The 20,111-nt window shown below is 32.9% G+C and overlaps 1 protein-coding gene across 1 annotated transcript; it reads left to right on the top strand.

The window, feature by feature from the left end:
• Positions 1-186: 186 nt before the first annotated feature.
• LOC111288672 (uncharacterized) lies at positions 187-19,351 on the top strand. The gene is made up of 20 exons (XM_022879651.2): positions 187-626; positions 935-1,079; positions 1,802-2,133; positions 2,763-2,844; positions 2,935-3,214; positions 4,217-4,275; positions 4,638-4,727; positions 5,129-5,220; positions 5,400-5,498; positions 5,629-5,706; positions 7,745-7,829; positions 7,937-7,995; positions 8,096-8,165; positions 8,358-8,449; positions 11,173-11,235; positions 11,347-11,413; positions 17,116-17,379; positions 17,758-17,874; positions 18,418-18,570; positions 19,049-19,351. The coding sequence occupies exons 1-20, from the start codon at positions 223-225 to the stop codon at positions 19,145-19,147; spliced, it is 2,730 nt and encodes a 909-aa protein (XP_022735386.2). The 5' UTR covers positions 187-222; the 3' UTR covers positions 19,148-19,351.
• The last annotated feature ends 760 nt before the right edge of the window (positions 19,352-20,111 follow it).

Here is a 20,111-nt window from a genome sequence, read left to right as displayed (position 1 = left end):
TGGCTGAGAAATGACAATACCCGACACTTGTCCACAATTCGGTGCCTTTATTTATTGAATATCTAATATAATTATTTGATTACAAGTGTCACATTATAATTGGTTTATCAATATCATACTACGAAATGAAAATAGTCCCGAGTCCATTTTATCGTTTCTTAAACCCTTAAACCCCAAATTGAAATTGCTTGATTTCTCACTTTCTCCGGTACCTCCGCGAACATGACGGAGTACGACACACAAGTCCTACGCGGGCATGAGCTACGACTCCTACGCTGCACCCTCCGTCCACCGCCGTCTGAACCCTCTTCTCAGTATCAACCTTCAGATTTCGATGCCTCTCTCCCTCCTCTCCACGCTCTCATCTCCATCATCCTCACTTCCATCGAGTCCGGGGACTACCTCGGAGCCCTTTCCTCGGACTCGGCACGACTCGTGCTTGCCTCGTCCGACTCTGACCTCTCTTCTGACTCGCCTGACCGTGTTTACTCCGAGTTACTCGACCGAGTCGAATCGTTCATCAACGAACCTTCCATTGACGATGCGGAGAAAGCTTGTAGAGTTGTTCTTGTTCTATGCGTTGCTGTGGCCTCTTTGTTCTGGTTCACTCAGTGCAATTTGACTGGGTAAAGCCTTCAATTACTTGTAAATGTAAAAGTGAATGCTATTGTTTGTTTGTTTGTTACTCTTATAAAAAAAGAACATGTGTTTTTTTTTTTTTTTTGTGGTTCAGAGAAGAAAAGATATTATTTTAGTCTGTGTGAGAAATAAGTTAGAATTGAAATTGTATTTAGTTATTTGTTTGTTTTTAATCGGTTATGAATTTTCTTTTGTATGTACAATAATAATAATGATAAGGAAGTTGTAATGTTATGACTAAATGATGTTGATTTTTTTCCCTTTTTTCTTAATAAATATTGAATTTGAAAATTAGGCCGGCGACTGGGTTGCCGAAGCGTCCACTACCAATGAAGGCGTGGTGGGAAGGAAGTGAGATGGTGGAGTGGGAGAATTGGGCGAGGAATAAACTCATGGCTGCTGCTGGCTCTGACTTGCTTGGCAAGTTCTCTTATCTTCAGGTATATCTATATCTATATCTATATATATATATATTTATGTATATTTTTTATCAATTCATAAACATATCCTTCAATTGATGAAAAATAAAAAATGTTTAATTCTTTTTCTTGTTGCTACTTTTACTATTCACTTTTCCCTTTTGAAGCAATGAGCAAAAATTTACATTGAGATCTAAAAGTAAAAGAGAGAGAATTTTAAATAATTAAAACCTTAAATGAATCTTTTTATTTAAATAATTATATTTGAAAAAAACAAGTACACTAGTTGAAAAAAACTGATGTTTTCATTCCTTTTTGTCATTTTCCTCTCATTTTCCCATAGTTTTAACCAGGTAAAGTATTAGGCTTTAGTTACTTGTTTTTGTTAATTGATTTTAGCAATTTGTTTTCTTTTTCCTTAAAACCGAAGCAGACGGTGAAATGCAAATCATATATCATTAAAAATGACCAAACAATTCTTAATTAATTATCTGTTATAAAAGTGAATTCTTTTCTAGGAGAGCCTGATTATGGTTCATTAATGCCTACATATGCATATCTAGGTGATGTCAACTCTTTATTGTTGTATATGATAATATTAACTTCTCTATATAAAATTTGAAATCTGTTCCTTGCATACCTTTGGCTTGAGTATCTAGTTGTGTCATTTTGCATGATCTTGTTTTCAAGTTTACGCTTTGGGTTCTTTAAATTTAGTTAAAATCGTCTTTTCTGCTTTGTAGTACATAGTTTTTGCCAAAATGTTGCTCCTGAAGACAAGGGATCTACTATTTGAAGCAAGTGCCGAGTACACATTTAAAATCAAGAGCATTTCATGGTGGCTGTTTAGAACTCTGCTTATTCACCAACGAATTTTGGATGAGCGGTCTTCTTCTCTTTTTGACTTATTACAAGTATTTAAGGGTGAAACTTCTAGTCATTTTGGAAGTTTGGAAAAAGTGACAAGTTATTGGGATGCTCAATTGCAAGATGGGGAAGCATCTACAGTTGTTTCAATGGTTCATTTAGAAGCAGGGGTGCTAGAATATATTTATGGCCGACTTGATCCTTGTAGGTGAGTTTCAAGGAAACATGGTCTATTGGATAGGCTTATTACAAACATATTAATTTTTACTTCAAAATTTATTGAACAGAGTTGCTAGGAATATTTATATATTGTTTGATCTTATCTTTATGGAATTGTACATACATGCATGGAGCTGCTTATTCACATCTTGAGAAGATTTCCTCCCTTGATTTTCATCCATGTGAAAACATTCTTTTCCAGCAATTAATTGCAGATTATTTTGATTCCTTTGTTGCATGCTTCAGAATTTGAGAGATGTCACATCTGTTGCATGTCAAAATGTATTGATGGTATTATTGAACAAATAGTTATGTTTAACAGGTATTAAGTGGACCATACCTTTTCTTGAGGCATGATAGTTGCTTAAAATTTTTATTTTGAGTGTCAGTATTTTATGCCATGTGTGAAATATGAAGAGGGCAATATGCTTATTCAATAATAGGGAAAAAATTGAGAGCCCAATATTCCCACTCTAGGAGATGATACTCATGCTTTGCATTTTTCTCTTTATCACAAATCATGATTATTTATGCATAGCCTGAAGTTCCAAGTAGTACGCTAGTTGCTTTTGTTTTCAAGCTTATTTTTGTTCATTGAAGTCATTTTGTTCATTTCAGGCTACACTTGGAGTCAGCTGAAGTGGCAGCTGGGCTTCATCTCTCTGTTACTGGTGTTCTTGGCTTACGCACTGTACATCAGGTAAATGTTGAGAAGGTCTTACTATGAATAATGCCTTTGTTGTGAATTCTTGTTCAATTATTCTTAACATTAGGAACCATTTGTCCATAGGTGGAACCAAAGGCACAAATGGTATTGGTTGCAAATACAAGCTTGAAATCAGTAAGTGGTGATATCTGCTCCTCCATAGCTCCTGGCATACAGTTGTCCGGTCCAAACATCAGTGAAGCTTCTGACATATTTATGACACCAAAGCTAGTAGAGAATGGTAATGATTTTGGAAAGAATGAATGTGGTGGTAGTGCTGCCACTTTAACAGCAGTCCAGCAGGCAGTGGTTTTAGCACAATGCCTGCTAATCGAAAAGGGTGGTCGACAAGATGAAATGCAAGGTAAGGAGGTCAAATATTTGTTGACTGGACCTTCTGCTGGTATGAGCATTGCTTTTGGTTTTCTCTGCACTTATTTATCTATTTATATCTATTTTGTAACATGATATTATAAATCTTTCGCTACAGTGCTGTTAATGCTTAAGAGGAGCCTTCAGAAAAATAAAATCTTTAAAATACTTGTAATCGGTAGGTATGAACTTGAATTCATTAAGGGTGCCTTCTTTCAGTAAAACAAGGACAACACTTAGGCTTAACATTGTTATCTAAGCAAGGAGAAGGTTTTGACAGCATCATTATTGTGTTCATTATGTATCATATGACTCTCATCTTGTATATGTTATATTTATTCCAAAAAGTTTTAGATTTATGCATTTTCTTGTTCAAGCATCAGACGTATAGCCTCCTAAAATAACATCCTGATACTTAAACCTTAGCTTATGTTCCCAAGGTCTTTTTTCTTTTTCATTCCTGGTCACCCTTCAATTGGTCTACCCCCAATCTGTCCTTATTTCAAATTAATAAATTGATCCTTTCTCTTCTGTTTCCTTTTTCTTCTCAAATTTTAGCCTGTTTTGCTTGGTTGGGGTTTCAATAAAAAGTACTTTGAAAAGTGTTGTCAAGTTGAAATTATTTGAAATAATTAAGAACACAGTTTATTTGTTTAATTTTTTTTATTGGTTTGTCTATCAGTTATTCATTGCTTCTTTCTTTAGAGGTTTCAGTTTAAAACCTCCATAAACTTATTTTAAACTTTTAAAGCAGTTCTAGCGTGTCCAATTTTGCTCACCTTCATCCCTTCAGTATAGAGAAGTTGCAAGCAAAGTGAAACTATCACTTTATTGTTACTCTTCATTTGATGTACTGTTTTTGGAACTTTGTAGGCATATGTTGAGAATGATTTTGTAGCTATTTCTTCTATATTATGCCATCACATTGTTATTTGTAAATATGTAGGCAACTTTTCTTCATTGTTTACAATTTCCTGCTCAATTACTGTTGCAGGTTGGGATATGGCTCCGTATATAGAAGCAGTTGATTCTCAACAATCCTCATACTTCATTGTAAGCTGATTAATGTAAAAGTACCCTGCTACCTGTGTTAAACAAATTTGTCCGCAAGTTTGTTTGGGGGTTTTAAATCTTTAATATGTAACTGTATTAGTGTGGAGTTGTATTCCTAGAAATTTTTGTGCCTTACATATGGAGCTTTATCTAAATTAAGTATGCCAGAATTGAACATGAAATCTAAAGTTAGTCAAGATAGTAAATGATAATTAGGTTTGACCAGAAGAAAGATGATTTAACTATCATCACAATGATCTTTTTAATGAACTATCAAATTTTTAAATGCAGAAGGCTTTTTACCATTGAAATGATCTTTAACTTTATTAATTTTGATTGCTACTTGCTTTGTAACTTTTCAGTTGCAGTGTTTCTGTAACATATTAAGAATTCGTTGGGAGTCAACTCGCAGTCGCGCAAAGGAGCGTGCTCTACAGATGATGGATAACTTGGTAACACTAATGTTCCTGTAGTGATACTTTCTCTGGTCTCTTTTAAAAACATACTGTGACATTGTCATTTTCTATCCATGCTTTTTCTTTGCTTATATTCCATTTTTGTGATTACAATGTCCAATTAGTAATTTTTTATGTAGTACTATTTAATATAATATTTTATTACAGTTTAGACTCATAGAGTTTGCATATTAATTTATACTCTATACCACGTCAAATATTGTGATGAATGCCAAAGTTTGATGTCATTTCAACCATTGTGTTGACTAACTAATCATGCATTTTGTCTCTATGAGTTGCTCTTTATGACATTGGACAAGAGTTTTATAAGATGTTGACTTTGGGTGTTTATAAGATGTTGCTTCTTTTATCTCTATCTTTTGTTTTAATTATTTCAGGTTGAGAGTATTCATAAGCCTTCACCTGTGGTTCCACTGAGGCTTCCTTTTTGTTATGCTGTTTATATCCCGACAATTCCTGCTCTTCAGAAGTAAATCTATTTTTTATACAATGGTTTATACTTTTAGTTTTTCATTAAGTTGCATCATATTCATAATCTTCTTTTATGTAGTTTGTTTATTCATCTTCTTTAATAAAGCTAGTTGTTTTAACAATTTCTTGCTGTGTTCAATGATGGTTCACTTTTTCTCATTTTCCTCATAATTTTAGGCAATATGGTGACATTTTAGTTAGCTGTGGTTTGATTGGAGAGGCGCTTAAAATCTTTGAGGATTTAGAGTTGTGGGATAATCTAATATACTGCTACTGGTATGAGGAACTATATCATCTCTTTTCTGAGTGAAGATTTTCTTCTTTGTGTTTATCCATACATTTTGTTTCTTTTGGAACTATTTGTTGTTTATTTCAATCTCATGTGAGATTTGACATGCTTAAACAGCCAATTAGAGAAGAAAGCAGCTGCTGTTGAACTCATCAAGATGCGGCTGTCCAAAACGCCAAATGACCCAAGATTATGGTATGTGGATTTACCTTTTCTTATTGATATTTTCATGTTGTATTTTTTTTGTTCATTTTATGTTCAATTTAAACATGTTTATTTCATTGCTTGTGCCTAGGCTAAAAATGTTGGTCTCATTTACTAGGCTTGTTTGATTGTTGCTTTTGTTGCTTGCTTTTTGCTATTTGCTTTTACATCATAAATTTGCTAAAAAAACAAAATTATTATTGATTGAAAATGAACAAATAACTAAAACATAACAGCAATCCTAACATAACTATTCTATGTAAAAGTAAAATCATGTATTATGTTCTTCAAAATGTTCACATTTTTAATTTTAAGTGTTTCCAAAATAATTTTTGGTTTTGTATTCAAACGCATTTTTGCCTATTGCTTCTGAAAGCAAAACATAAATAGCAAAATAAACAACCAAATGTATTATATATTTTCACATGTAATTTTGATTTCAGTATTAATGACTTTTTTCCTTTTCTAAAATTTGTTTTATGCTTGCACCAAATTATGTACCATTTGAGAAGCATGTTGTTGCTCAAAATGGAACAATCAATGATTTAGAGCTCTCTTTGTTCATTGCTTTTGCTACTTGGTTTTCGCTATTCGCTTTTGCTTCCTAAAGGGGAAAGCAAATGATAAAATGCAAAATCAAAAATAATGTTCGAAAATGAATAATTAACTAAAATAAAAATACAACACCAATTCTAATTGTTTGATATAAATTAAAATAAAAATAGTTAAAATTTTAATTTCCGATTAAAAAATATTTTTTGTGTGTTTTATGGTTTACTTCTAGAAGAAAAAATGAGTGAAAAAGCAATATGAGCCTTAATTTAAAACATCTAAGCATCTATACTTCCCATGCTTAATTTTCTTTGCCTTATTTTCAGCGGGTTGTATTACAACACATACTGCTTACAGGTAATTTGCTTTAGTATGGTTTTATGTTGTGGTGGCTATCAGATTTTTTGGTTTAGGCATTTTACCTTATAAAATGAAGTGAATAATTAACAACTCTTACAGTATCTGAAGTAATTTATTGTATTTTAATTACTTATTAATTTATAATTATATCAAAAAACTAAATGTACACATTTTAATTATAGTTCAATGTAAAATCAAACACAAAAATATAACAATTTTACTAATGTGAAATTTGTAATAGTTTTAAATGAGTTATTTTTTCTAATAAATAATGACATAAATTCATAAGAAAATACATAAGAAATCATCTATCTTCTTCGTCCTTGACCCATTGTGACCCAAAGAGGCAGAAGCAAGTTAAAGCCAATTAAATAGATGGCAACATGCTTATATTACTTTGTATAGTAGTTTTCGACTCCCTGATTTCTTCTTGAGGGGCCAAAGGGTCATCACCCTAGTTATAGTCCCATTAAAGTGGTTGATATGATTTTAACTTCTAGAATGCCTATTTAAATGGCCTCTTTTGGCTTGAACCATTCTCTCTCACAAACCAACACCACATTTTTTACTGTTATACTAGATGATGGCCTTTGATAGTATGTGCATAATTTAAAATTGAATTACATAGTATATTCATGATAGATAAAGTCTTGGTAAAGATGATCTTGATATGCATAAGGGAACTACTCTTAAGAATTTTGTATTTGTATAGGACAAGATCAGATATCATATTTATGGGTTATCCCAGCCCCTTAACTCTATGTTATATCCAACAAAAAGGGTTCATAAAAAAGAAAAGACAATTTATCTATGCTTTCCATAGATTATTTTTTTCTATATGAAATTTGATATTTTCTTATAGGATGTCCTCCATATTCATGGCTTCCATGCGTGAAAAGGCTTTACTTAAAATGTGGCACCTATGCCACCTCTGCTGTTTTCTCCAGATTAAGTATTTTTCACCTTTATGTATGGATGGATGGTTATGGTACTTTTGGGTTTTTGTTGCCATTGTTGCACATGTGGACACAGATTTATTGAGTTGCTTTTGTTTTACATTTTATATATATACTAAAATTAGTGTAATATATCTTAACATGAAATTTTTAATTTCTAGGTGTTCATTGGGTGATATTACAAATAGTGATACCTGTTACGAAAAAGCCTTGGAAGTTTCAAATGATAGGTCAGCACGAGCTAAGGTGACTGACTTATGTTGCTTACAGTTAAATAGATTTCAGTATGTTTTGTTTTAGTATTTTTCATTATATTTTATTTATTTATTTTACTTTTTTTTTTTGTGTGTCAGCGATCTCTTGCTTATAATGCATATCAAAGAGGAGAGTATGAGAGATCTAAGATCCTATGGTATATTGCTTTATTTGCTTCTACTGGTGTTTCTGTTTAGCACTGATACTTAAAACGGAAAAGGATTATCTGGCTGAAAAACTGATTACACTTGAATCAGGGAGTCTGCCATGGCCTTGAATTCATTGTATACAAATGGATGGTTTGCACTTGGTGCTGCTGCATTGAAGGTGTGCAACTCGATCTTTCTTTTTTGCTTTTTGTGCTAGGCAACTTGTTGATCTTTATTTATCAGGTTCTGCACCAATTTTACCCATTCAGAGTATATATAAGAAAATGGATTTTTTAAAAATTCTTTTTGTTATGCGAATTTGTTTCTCTATTAAAGTTTTTAAACTTATGATTAAGATCATGACATACAGGCTAGGGATGTTGAAAAGGCGCTTGATGGTTTTACTCGTGCGGTGCAACTTGATCCTGAAAATGGAGAGGCTTGGAATAATATTGCTTGTTTGTATGCTCCTTTCTCTTTGATCTTTGATCTTATCTTGTCATTTGTTTGCCTAAGATATTTGTTTTTTTCTCCTCATCTGGAAATGGCAATCACTGCTATTATCCATGGAATGATTTCTGTGTTTGGAGTTCCTCTAATAAATGAGGATTGGTTTTTAAATTTTGCCGCCTTGACATTTTTTCCTATGCTCCAAAAAAGAAAATTTTTAGTTATATACGCATCTTAAATTTGGATTATTATCATTATCTAGATGAATTAAACTGCTGTAATAAGGATTGGTTATTATTTTTACCACCTAGTCATCTGATTTTAGGTCCATGTGGTAGTGAATAGTGAAAACTCTGTGGTTTAATAAAGTTTTGATCTCTTCTGCAAAGTCTAGTCTTAGAGAATGGAAAAATCTTAACTCAAAATTTTGGGCTCATATTTCTACCTTCTTCCTTCTTATGGGTTATATGAGATTTCAAGACTTTGTTTAGCTTCCATTTGTGAAAACATCTTTTATAAGCATTTGCTTATGACCTATGAATTGCTGAATATATGAATATACAAATTTGGAAGGGTATATACATCATGAATGATTGTAACATCTTGATAGGGCATTGGTTATAAACAATATCAAGATCTTTTGTTGTCTTGAGCGTCCATGTTAGTTGTTTGTTCTCTCTTTTTTATTTACTTATTAAAATACATTACACTGCTATTTATATGGAAACCTGATTCTACTGTCTTGAACTTGAAAGATGCCATTTGTTGAATCCCTGAGGCTTTAGCTGGATGGAGAAGGATTAAATTGATACGGCCAGATTTGGCTTTCAAATTACAAACCCTTGTTGAGATGCTTATTGATTACTAGGATTTCTATTTTAGAGTGATTATCATTTTATTCCAAAACTTTGATCCCTTAACTTGACTTGCTCATAACAATTTTCCTTTTCCACTGACTTGACTTGCCCATAACAATTTTCCTTTTCGCCTGTACTTTCCACTGACATCTCAATGGTTAGATGTCAATATTTATCCCCCTGTATTTTGTCAACTTTTTTCTCTCTATCTACCTTCTACTAAGCCACATCATAATGCTTTGATGTTTGGGACAACAAAATTTGTTGAAATGAGTCATAAAAGTGAAGTTGATGTGTTTTTGTAGTACGGTTGATTGGCCACTTGGGTAACTAACTTTTGTTCTGAGAGCTGTTACTCCCAAGTTCACTGTGAATCAAAGTCAAGCATAAGTGAGATTTTAAACTATTTTACTGGAAATATATCTTAATATTACATTCGAAACCTGAGGTTTTTCGATTAGATTTAGATCCTAAGATGGATTAAGCGTTTGCAGGAAATTTCTGATTTATGTATCTGCAGTATATAAACAGGAAATCCAAGAACTGATTCTTGTCATAAATTGCTTCAGAATTCTTGAAATCATCCAGATTCCTGGTTCAGTCTCCCTCATTGGTGCAACCTGATGTCAACTCCTAGTTCTACACAATTGAGCCTTCAACAATGCATTGTTCCTGGATAGGGCACCAAAAATATTTTAACAGTGTGATAGTTTGCATTTGGATTTCTCATGTAAAAATGCTCAACTGGCTGTGGGGAGGTAATAACAGGTGTTTTTGTGGGCCCAAATCAATTCATTGGATCTTGTGCACAGAAAAATTCATAGCCTTAGATTTGTTTAGCATATTTCACTTGTTATGTTAATATTTCGACAATTGACTGTCGGTGCTTTGATATGACGAAAAAGTGGATAATATCCCCTTACGGGAAAAGATATTGAATAGAAAGGAACATGAACCTTTTTATCTTGTCTTCAGTTTTTTGTCCAATCAAAAGAAAGAATAGGAGCATCTTTTGACCCGACATAAGATTGGATATTACTGTTATTAGTGGGTATTTGTGTGTGTCTATATATATGTATATTTAAGTTTTACTTGTGAAAATTAAGAAAAACGGGTTTAATGGATGAGAAAAAAGTAGGTGAATTGCTTATTGCCTGTAGCACAGTATGGTTTTAATCTACTTTTCTCTGCCTTGGGGACAAGTGTTAGATATGAGTATGTGAATAATAAAGGCATGTTAAACATTTTATAAGTTTTTCCACATATTTGGAGGGTTGAACCTCCATAACCACATCCTCTAGATACATGTTGGACATGGATACTTATGGAAAATGAAGAGCTATAGGAACATCACATTCTAGATCTGTGCCACATGTAATTGCAAAATGTAAAATTATTGTGTAGAAATGGACATCTTTTAAGTGGAAATATGGACTTACAAATGCAATTTATCTAGAGATTTTGGTTTGATTCTAGCTACTATTGAGGAAAGTTATTACTGGAGTCATGCGAAGGAAGAGTTTTTTATATGGAACTAAACAAAACCATGTTCTCATTTAGGCTTGTATGGGATATTACAGACATGCTCTTTGAGTTCTTTGAGGCTGGGATGGAGTGTTATTCAGACTTTTGATATCTTTATTTGTGACTAAATTAGTCAACCATGATCTTCTTGCATGACTTTTTGAGATATTACTTTATTGAACTGTATTCAGCATATCTTTTGTATCTGAATCAAATATCTTCATTGTATGCGGTAGTGTACTATATCATCATTCTCTTTTTCGTTTTAATGAAATTTTATCACAGTTTTCAATCATATAAATTTTAGGTGCATGGTAAATTTAATCAATTAGAACATATTTGTTGACAATGCAGGCATATGATTAAGAAGAAGGGCAAAGAGTCCTTTATTGCGTTCAAGGAGGCCTTGAAATATAAGTACTACTTTTCACTTTGATTCAATAACGCACTTGTGCACACACCAGGCCCATTATTTGCAAACACACTGTTTATTGCTTTACTGTGACCAACAACCTGTATTGGTGACAGACGAGACAGCTGGCAGATGTGGGAGAACTACAGCCATGTTGCTTTGGATGTTGGCAATATTGGTCAGGTAATAATCTTGCTTATGCAGTTTGGTTTGAGTTGTTACTTAGCTAATCAGCCAATCTGTTTTAACATCAAGCAAGTCTTCTCTTTGGCCCTTCTTCGAAGGTTCTGCTTGATTCATACGAAGATCTAATTATAAAGAACACTTCATCTGGCCCTTTTATGTAGGATGATGGACAACATTTTATATCATATAATTATTATTCGCTGGTCATTTTGAGTTTCAGATTATTCTAGTTTAAGTAACTGAATTTTTAAAATTATCTGAAATTGAGTTGAGTTCGTGTCACTTTTTTACATTAACTTGTATTTTATTTATCATTTTTAATTAAATTTAATATATAAATTATGCTTGATTTAGGTTTCATGTCATTTGGGGTTTGGCTGAGGGTCAGTTTGGGTCAATTTGGGCCTAGATATTCCCGAGTTCATGTTCATCAAAATTTCTTAGGGTTTTGGTTTATTGAGGTTTTTTTTCTTTCTGTTTATTCAGGTTTAGGTTGTTGAGATTTAAGCTTTACTTGGTAGGTATGATAGAAAAATGATAGGTAGAAGGATGGAAAACATGTTTTTTTTTTTTTTTTTTTTCCTTCCGTTGATGTGCTGCATAGAAAAGATGGAAGAGTGGATAAAAAGAATTAATTTTTCCATCCATTGCTTAGTATAATTGAAAACTCAAAAAAAGGAAAATTAAGGAAAATTAATTTTTCCATGATACCCTTGTAAAAGCATTCACTAAAAATTGTTATTTCCATTAACATGGGTGCTTGGATTTTATTGGTTATTTGTAAGTGAAGAAATCTCTAGAATAAAACTATTTTATTCTTCTTTATTTTTTTTATTGCAATGCTACAATTGCATGAAAATATATAGGCTAAAGATTGAATATTCTCAGCTTTAAAACCTAAGATTTTCATGTGTTAAAACAACTAATCAAAGGAGTAATTTACTTTCTACACATAATAGGAAAATATCTAATGGATTTGGTGTAATTACCCAAATCACTCCTTATTCTAAAAATAAAAGATTTAACTAAAATAGATAAAGTCAACTAATCAAGTAATAATGAGGATTAGATTTTCACACTTCCCCTAAAGTTGGGTGGTAGATGTCAATTATGCCTAGCTTGGACTTCAGATTCTCGAAGTTGTTTCGAGAGAGAGCCTTAGTGAGTATGTCTGAAGTTTGGAGGCACATGGGAGTATAAACTAATCTAACAATTCCTACCACTATCTTCTTTTTGATGAAGTGACGATCAATCTCCACATGTTTAGTCTTATCATGATGAACGGGATTCTTTGCTATACTTATGGCAGCTTTGTTGTCTCAGAATATCTTTATAGATTCTTCTGTAGAGACCTTTAACTCCCTTAGCAATCTTTTTAGCCAAATTCCCTTACATATGCCATGAGACATAGCTCTAAACTTAGCTTCCGCGCTGCTTCTAGCCACCACAGATTGCTTCTTGCTTCACCAAGTAACTAAATTTCCCCACACATAGGTACAATAACCAGTAGTTGATCTTCGGTCAGTAACAAATCCAGCCCAATCAGCATCAGTGTAAATTTCAACAATTTGGTGTGATGTCTTCTTAAAAAATAACCTTTTGCCAGGACTTTTCTTTAGGTACTGTAAGATTCGATATACAACCCTCAAGTGGTCCTTGGTTGGGTTGTTCTTTGCTTACCATGCTAATTGAAAAGCCGATATCTGGTCTTGTATGAGAGAGGTTGATGAGTTTCCTATAAGTCTTTGATATTTGCCCTTCTTTGTTGGTGGACTTCCTTCTTCCATTCTTACCTTATTCATTGTGTCCATAAGGGTGTCAGTAGGTTTGTATCCAAGCATTCCAGTTTCCTTTAGTAAGTCTAGGACATACTTACTTTGTGAAGTAGAGATGCCATTCCTTGAGTAAGCTACCTCCATACCAAGAAAGTATTTGAGGTGTCCCAAATCTTTGATTTCAAATTTTTTCGCTAGAAGGTTCTTTAGGTGGCTAATTTCTTCCACATGGTCTCCAATAAGAATAATGTCATCCTCATAGACAATAAGAATGGCTATTTTTCCTTCAAGTGAATGTTTGACAAACATGGTGTGATCGATCTAGCATTGTGAAAAACTATACTTCTTTACCACTTTTGTTAGTCTATTAAACCATGCACGTGGGGATTGTTTGAGACCATATAAAAACTTTTGAAGCTTACATACCTTGCCAGAATTGTCTTGGTTTTTGAATCCTAGAGGGACTTCCATGTAAACTTTGTCTTCTAGGTTGCCATTAAGAAATGCATTTTTGACATCTAGTTGGTGGAGTGGCCAATCTAGATTTGCTGCCAATGATAATAACATCCGGATTGAATTAAGTTTAGCAACCAAAGCAAATGCCTCCTAATAGTCAACACCGTAAGATTGAGTAAATCCTTTTGCAACAAGGTGAGCTTTAAATCTATTAGTACTGCTATCTGCATTGTGCTTGATAGTAAAAATTAATTTGCACCCCAACTGGATTTTTCCCTTTAGGTAGTTCTGAAATCTACCATGTTTCATTCTTTTCTAAGGTCTTGATTTCTTCCAGAACAACCATCTTCCATGTTGGTCGCACAAGTGTTTCATGAATATTATTGAAAATCTACATATTGTTTAGTGTGGTAACAAAAGCCCGATAACCGGGTGATAAACCTTCATAAGAAACCACATTATAGATTGGGTGTTAAGTACATGATCTCACACCTTTCCTTAGAGCAATTGGTTGATTAAGATCATCAAAAGATTCAATTGAATCAGATTCAGTAAAAGTGTTACCTGTGTTGGTTTCAAGTATTTCTGGAATCGGTTCAAATTTTTGGTTTTGCTTTGAAGGTGTACATTCTCCTAGATCCTTCTGAGTTTTATGTCTTCTTGAATAGACAATCAGTTCTTTGTTTGTTTTCCTTTATGGAGACTTTAGGCCTGGAGGATTTGGTTGGATGTTTTAGACTTGAAAGGGAGTTGGAGGATTTGGTTAGATGTTTTGGACGTGAAAGGGAGTTTGAGAAGTGTTTGGTGGTTCGGTAATAAGATCTTCCCAAAGCTGATATTCCTGTGTGATTGGATTCTCCCTTTGAATAGTAGTTTTGGGAAAGTAAGGTTGATTTTAAAAAAAAGTAACATTCATGGAATGGTAGAATTTCTTTGTTACTGGTGAGTAACACTTGTATCTTTTTTGATTCGGGGAATATCCGAAAAATATGCGTTTGATGGATTTGGGATCTAATTTGCTTTGGTTTTATTGGTTGGTAAGAACAAATGTAGTGCATCTAGACACTTTAATGAGAATAAACAAGATGATTCAAAGGTGAGGATAAAGAACCAAGAAAGGATTGGCAAAGGCTTTGAAATTTCAGGACTCGAGAAGGCATTATGTTTATAAGATATGTAATGGTAGGAATGGCCTCACCCTAAAAATGCTTAGGTACATGGGTAGTCATCATGAGGGTTCTTGCAACTTCCAACAAATGGCGATTCTTTCTTTCAGCAATGCCATTTTGGTGAGGAGTGTCAACACATGAGCTTTGATGAATTATACCATACTTCATTTGATATGGTCCAAGAATTGAATTGTAGTATTCTCTTCCATTGCTGATTCTCAACACTTGGATTTTGGTTTTGAATTGAGTTTGGATCATATTGTTGAAGTTTTGGAATAGTTGGCCCACTTTTGATTTTTCCTTCATAAGGAATACCTAAGTAACCCTGGCGTGATCATCAATAAATGCGACAAACCATCTAGAGCCAGTAATATTATTTACTCTAGAGGGACCCCAAATGTCACCGTGTATCATTGAAAGAGGATAGGATGATTTGTAAGGCTGATTAGGATATGTGGGACAAGTACGTTTGGATAGTTGGCAGACTTCATACTGAAAGTTGTTAGGATTTTAATTGAATAATGAGGGAAACAACCTTTTAAGGTAGAAAAAATTTGAATGACCTAACTGATAGTGCCATAACATGATAGTACTATCTTTATTATTATTGGAGGATGAAGGCACAAAAGAAGTTTTTTAATATTGTCTTTCAGAATCATTAGCTCTTAGGATATAGAGTCTTGCATACATCTTAGCATTGCCAATCATTTTCTCTGAGTCCAAATCCTAAAATAAACACAAATTTGGAAGAAATTTAGTAGCACACTTGAGGTGTCTTGTAAGTTTGCTTATAGACAGTATATTGCAACTTAGATTTGGGACAAATAGAACAGAATCAAGTGTTATCTTTTTGGAAATAATAATAGAGCCTGTACCTGTTACTTTTGAAAATGACCCATTAGCAATTCGAATTGTAAAATTTTCATGACATGGGTTGTATTTACTAAATATAGATGTATCCCTAATCATATGGTCTGAAGCTCCTGAATCCACAATCCATGAATTTGATTTCTCTAGTTTTACACTTGAGATACTTAGAAAATTACTTTTTTGTGCTAAAGAACTTATTCGAATAAGAGTGGTAATGTTTTGCAGTGATTGGGAAATGTTAGCTCTGGGGTTAGAGGTAACCCTTGATACCGGACTCTCCTTTCTGCTGGCCATATTGGACTCTGAGTGAAAATTTTCAAAGGTTCAGATCATGCTCTGATACCATGAAGAAATCTCTAGAATAAAACTATTTTATTCTTCTATATTTTTCTTATTACAATGCTAGAATTGCATGAAAATATATAGGCTAAAGACTGAATATTCTCAGCCTTAAAATCCAAGATTTTCATGCATTAAAACAGCTAATCAAATGAGTAATTTACTCTCTACACATAATAGGAAAATATATAATGGATTTGGTGTAATTACGCAAACCACTCCTTCTAAAAATAAGAGAGTTAACTAAAATAGATAAAGTCAATTAATCAAGTAACAATGAAGATTAGATTTTCACAGTAAGATCTGTTGGAAAAGGCTACATTGACAAGTTTGATTCAAATAGGCCTTGTTTTCTCTCCCCTAATCCTCTGAATGTGGATGGATTGAGTTTGTGGGCTTGGAAAGAAAACAGCTATCTCTCCCCTGTTCTTACCTCTCAATTCTCCCCTATGAAGCACAACTAAAATCCATTTTGTCTCCCCTTTTCCATTGTTCCAGTTTTATGTTGTGCCAAGCAAATACTTAAGATTCAAATTGGCTTAAGTTTCGGATAGTTTGGGTGGGTCATTCAGGTCAGGTTAACTTTTTCCAGCTCTTCTTTGAACCCAGGAGAAACTTTATTCTTACAAATAGCAAGTGTTATTATTCAAATTGGTATGTTATGTAACAACAAATAACTTGTTATAAGTTACAACACAGTTCACTGTACTTAGCCTTCACCACACTGTTGTTATGAGCTATATGAATTGTTCCCCTTGTCTAATAGAAATTAAATTGGGAACTAGTACTGTTTAAGGTGTATATACTTTGGCTAGATAAAGGAGATAGAAAACAACTTGTGAATTTGAATGAGGCCTTATGAGTAAGATAAATTTAAATTTTTTGCATCTAAGTAGAAGTGCTTAAATGGAATTCATTTACTAAAGTTTTGCTATTCTTTCTGGTTCTTAATCTCAAGATTCTCTGCGTGGGAGCTTTTCCTCGTATAGCCTTCAGTTGAATGACTATTGATTCCGATTATGGTTATACTTCTATTTGTCTCTTATCTTTCTATTTATATGCTATTTTATCTATTTATTTATCTTTGTAGGCTCTTGAAGCTATTAAGATGGTGTTAAATATGACCAATAATAAGAGAATTGATGTTGAATTACTAGAGAGAATCATGCAATATTTGGAGGAAAGGGCTTCAGCTAGACTGTCTGATGTAACCAATGATGATGATCTTTCCAATCAGACCAGTCCGAATTCACTTGTATATTCTGTTAATACATCTGCAAATGCTGAGCCGACTGTGAGGAAATTGAGAGAAAATGAGCATTTGATGGAGTTGGTTGGAAAAATTCTACAACAGGTTTGAAATAATTTCATGATTGTGGTTATATGTTCTATTGTCTTTTCTTCTTATAGAGAGTGATGCTAAACTCTCTCATATGGGGAGCCAACAGTTGTCTCCTTGTAGGATTCTAATGCTTAAGGTCAATCACAAAACTTCTAAATTTGTGGGTCAGATGCATCAGTACTTTGACATACTACTTTATGCAGACATTACTTGGGTTGTGCAATTGTGGGCTAAATTATGCCTATGTTAATAAAACAGTTGTGCTTCTAATAGTGAGGCTACCCTCTTTGTAGATGTATCCAAGATATGCATAAAGTAAATAAGTTTTGCATTTGCAAACAGTAATAAGTATCACCACTATATCTAATGCATAAGAGTTGTCTGATACAGATACTTCGAAGTGAAAGTAGGGCAGAATTGTGGGGCTTATATGCAAGGTGGCATAGAATTAAAGGTGACCTCACAATGTGCTGTGAAGCACTCTTAAAGCAAGTTAGATCATATCAGGTATCTCCATCAACATTTACAATGCCTTACATTCTGCTATTGTCAGTTTTATTATTTTAATACATTTTATGGGCCCCATGCACATTTTTTTTCCCTGGAGAGTGACTTCATGCTTATTTGAGTTTCCAATTCTGTGGACTGGAATAAGTTGTCAACGTTTCCTTTATTGTGAGAGAGCATTTTAGTGATTCTATATTCTCTAATGTGTATTTTGTTGACTTATATTCAGACTTTGTGATAAGTTATATGTCTGTGGTGAAGCTTATTTTTTATGCCTTCTAAGTTTTATTCAGGATTGACTTTAGCATACCTTGAATGTAATTCTGTACCATGATGACAACAATAGAAGTCATTCAATCTCTGTTATTTTGTTCTCTCCCTTCTTGTTTTTTGTGCATCTGTTTTCATGTCCTAATTTAATGGATTTATATGATGTGTTTAATAAAAATTGTTATCCTGCAAATGATCTCTGTTTCAAATGGCTTTAAATTGCCATCATTTATTGTTATTGTGCCATGAGTTTGCTCTTATTTTCTCTCTCAGGGATCTGATTTGTGGAAAGACAGAGACCGCTTTAAAAGGTTTGCTCAGGCCTCATTCGATCTTTGCAAGGTCTACATGGATATTTCTTCCTCTACCGGTAGTCTTCGAGAACTACATACAGCTGAGATGCACCTGAAGAACATTCTAAAACAGGCAAGTAGTTTTGTTTTACTATTTATAAATTGCATCGATGCTGCATTTATCTTTTCTATGTTTTCTAGTTTAATGTAAAACTTTCTAATGTGTTCATAAATTTGCTAATCGTTACATTTTTATGTAATTCGTTTTTATCGAATCTGCCGTAGAACTCTACAATTTATTCATTCTCATCATTCATGTGAAGTTTTAAGTTGAAGATATTTGTATCATAACATCTGTCAAGAATACTGTTTTTTATTATATTTGTTTAACATTTGAAATTTTGTGATGTCAACAAACAATGGGTTAGTGACACATTGGTACATAAAGATAGCCGAATTCTTGATTAAATTTAGGTCCTGAAAGTTTAAAAATTCTTAATTAGGCAGGTACTCGAACTTTGCTTCTATGCATCAGTTTACAATTTACCCACAAGGTTAACACTAAATATCAATTACTTATATTTTATGCTTAGTGATGTTGTATTTTTCAGGGTGGCATATTTTCAGACACTGAAGAATTCAGGAATGTAGAAGCTTGCCTTAATGAAGTAAAGATGAAACTCCAAGCAGAGTCTACTACACCTACTTAAAAAGTCTGAAGTTGGGAAGTTTGCAGTATGATATGAGATTTAGCATCTACTTCAGGTCCCCCCCTTCTTCCATAACTATGTCAACTTCTGGTTTTAGCTTATGCTAAACTTTTGCAGTCATAATCTTCCTCTGCTTTAATTATGCTGCTATTTGTTTTATACAAGAGCACATCTATAATATTCAGTTTGGTTTTGTTTGGTTGATGCTTTTGCTTTCAGTTCTTTTATTGTTTTAGTTTTTGCTTTTCATTTTTTATTAGAAAAAGCAAAAAAAAAAAAAAAAGAAAGAAAAATAGTAACTAAAAAAAGTAACACTTTACTTTATACCTGTTTATAAAAAACCCCCACGTAAAAAAAAAAAAAAAATTGAAACCCCGAGCAGAAATTTTCTAGTGTAGTTTTGTAAAATGCTATGATTTTTTTTTTTTATACGAGTATAATTTTAATCATTATTTAAAAAATTAATTTAATTTTGGTGAGTTTCCACAAAACTTGGAACTGTTTTTATGACGTTATTTTTTCAATTATTAAACAATGTGATTTAATTCCTTTCCTAGTAAAAAAATTATTGTGATATATTAAGCATGTGTTTTTAAACTCTCTCTCCTTTTACTATTTCTTTCCATTCGCATCTTAGTCTTAGTTTGACTATTTCTTTCCATCTATTTCTTTCCATTTGCATCTTAGTCTTAGTTTGACTATTTCTTTCCATTTACATTTAGTCTTAGATAGTTTTTAAATTCTATAAGGTATACTTTGCAATTGAATCCTTCGCATTAAAATTTTAAGTTGTAAATAGATTATTGATCTATTTAACAAAAAAAAAATTATTGTATTAAAGAATATTGAAATAAACTATTATAATAAAAAGTATAATTTCATAAAAATCAGATAGACGTCATGTCAATAGGACACTTAATCTTGACATCAACTAAAATATCTTGATATCTTGATTTTATGCTTG

This window comes from Durio zibethinus, chromosome 4, assembly GCF_047325235.1.
Source record: "Durio zibethinus cultivar Kanyao isolate XHJ-2024 chromosome 4, ASM4732523v1, whole genome shotgun sequence".
NCBI lineage: Eukaryota > Viridiplantae > Streptophyta > Magnoliopsida > Malvales > Malvaceae > Durio > Durio zibethinus.
The sequence above is the reverse complement of the archived record's forward strand: the minus strand, read 5'-3'. Positions and strand labels throughout refer to the sequence as shown.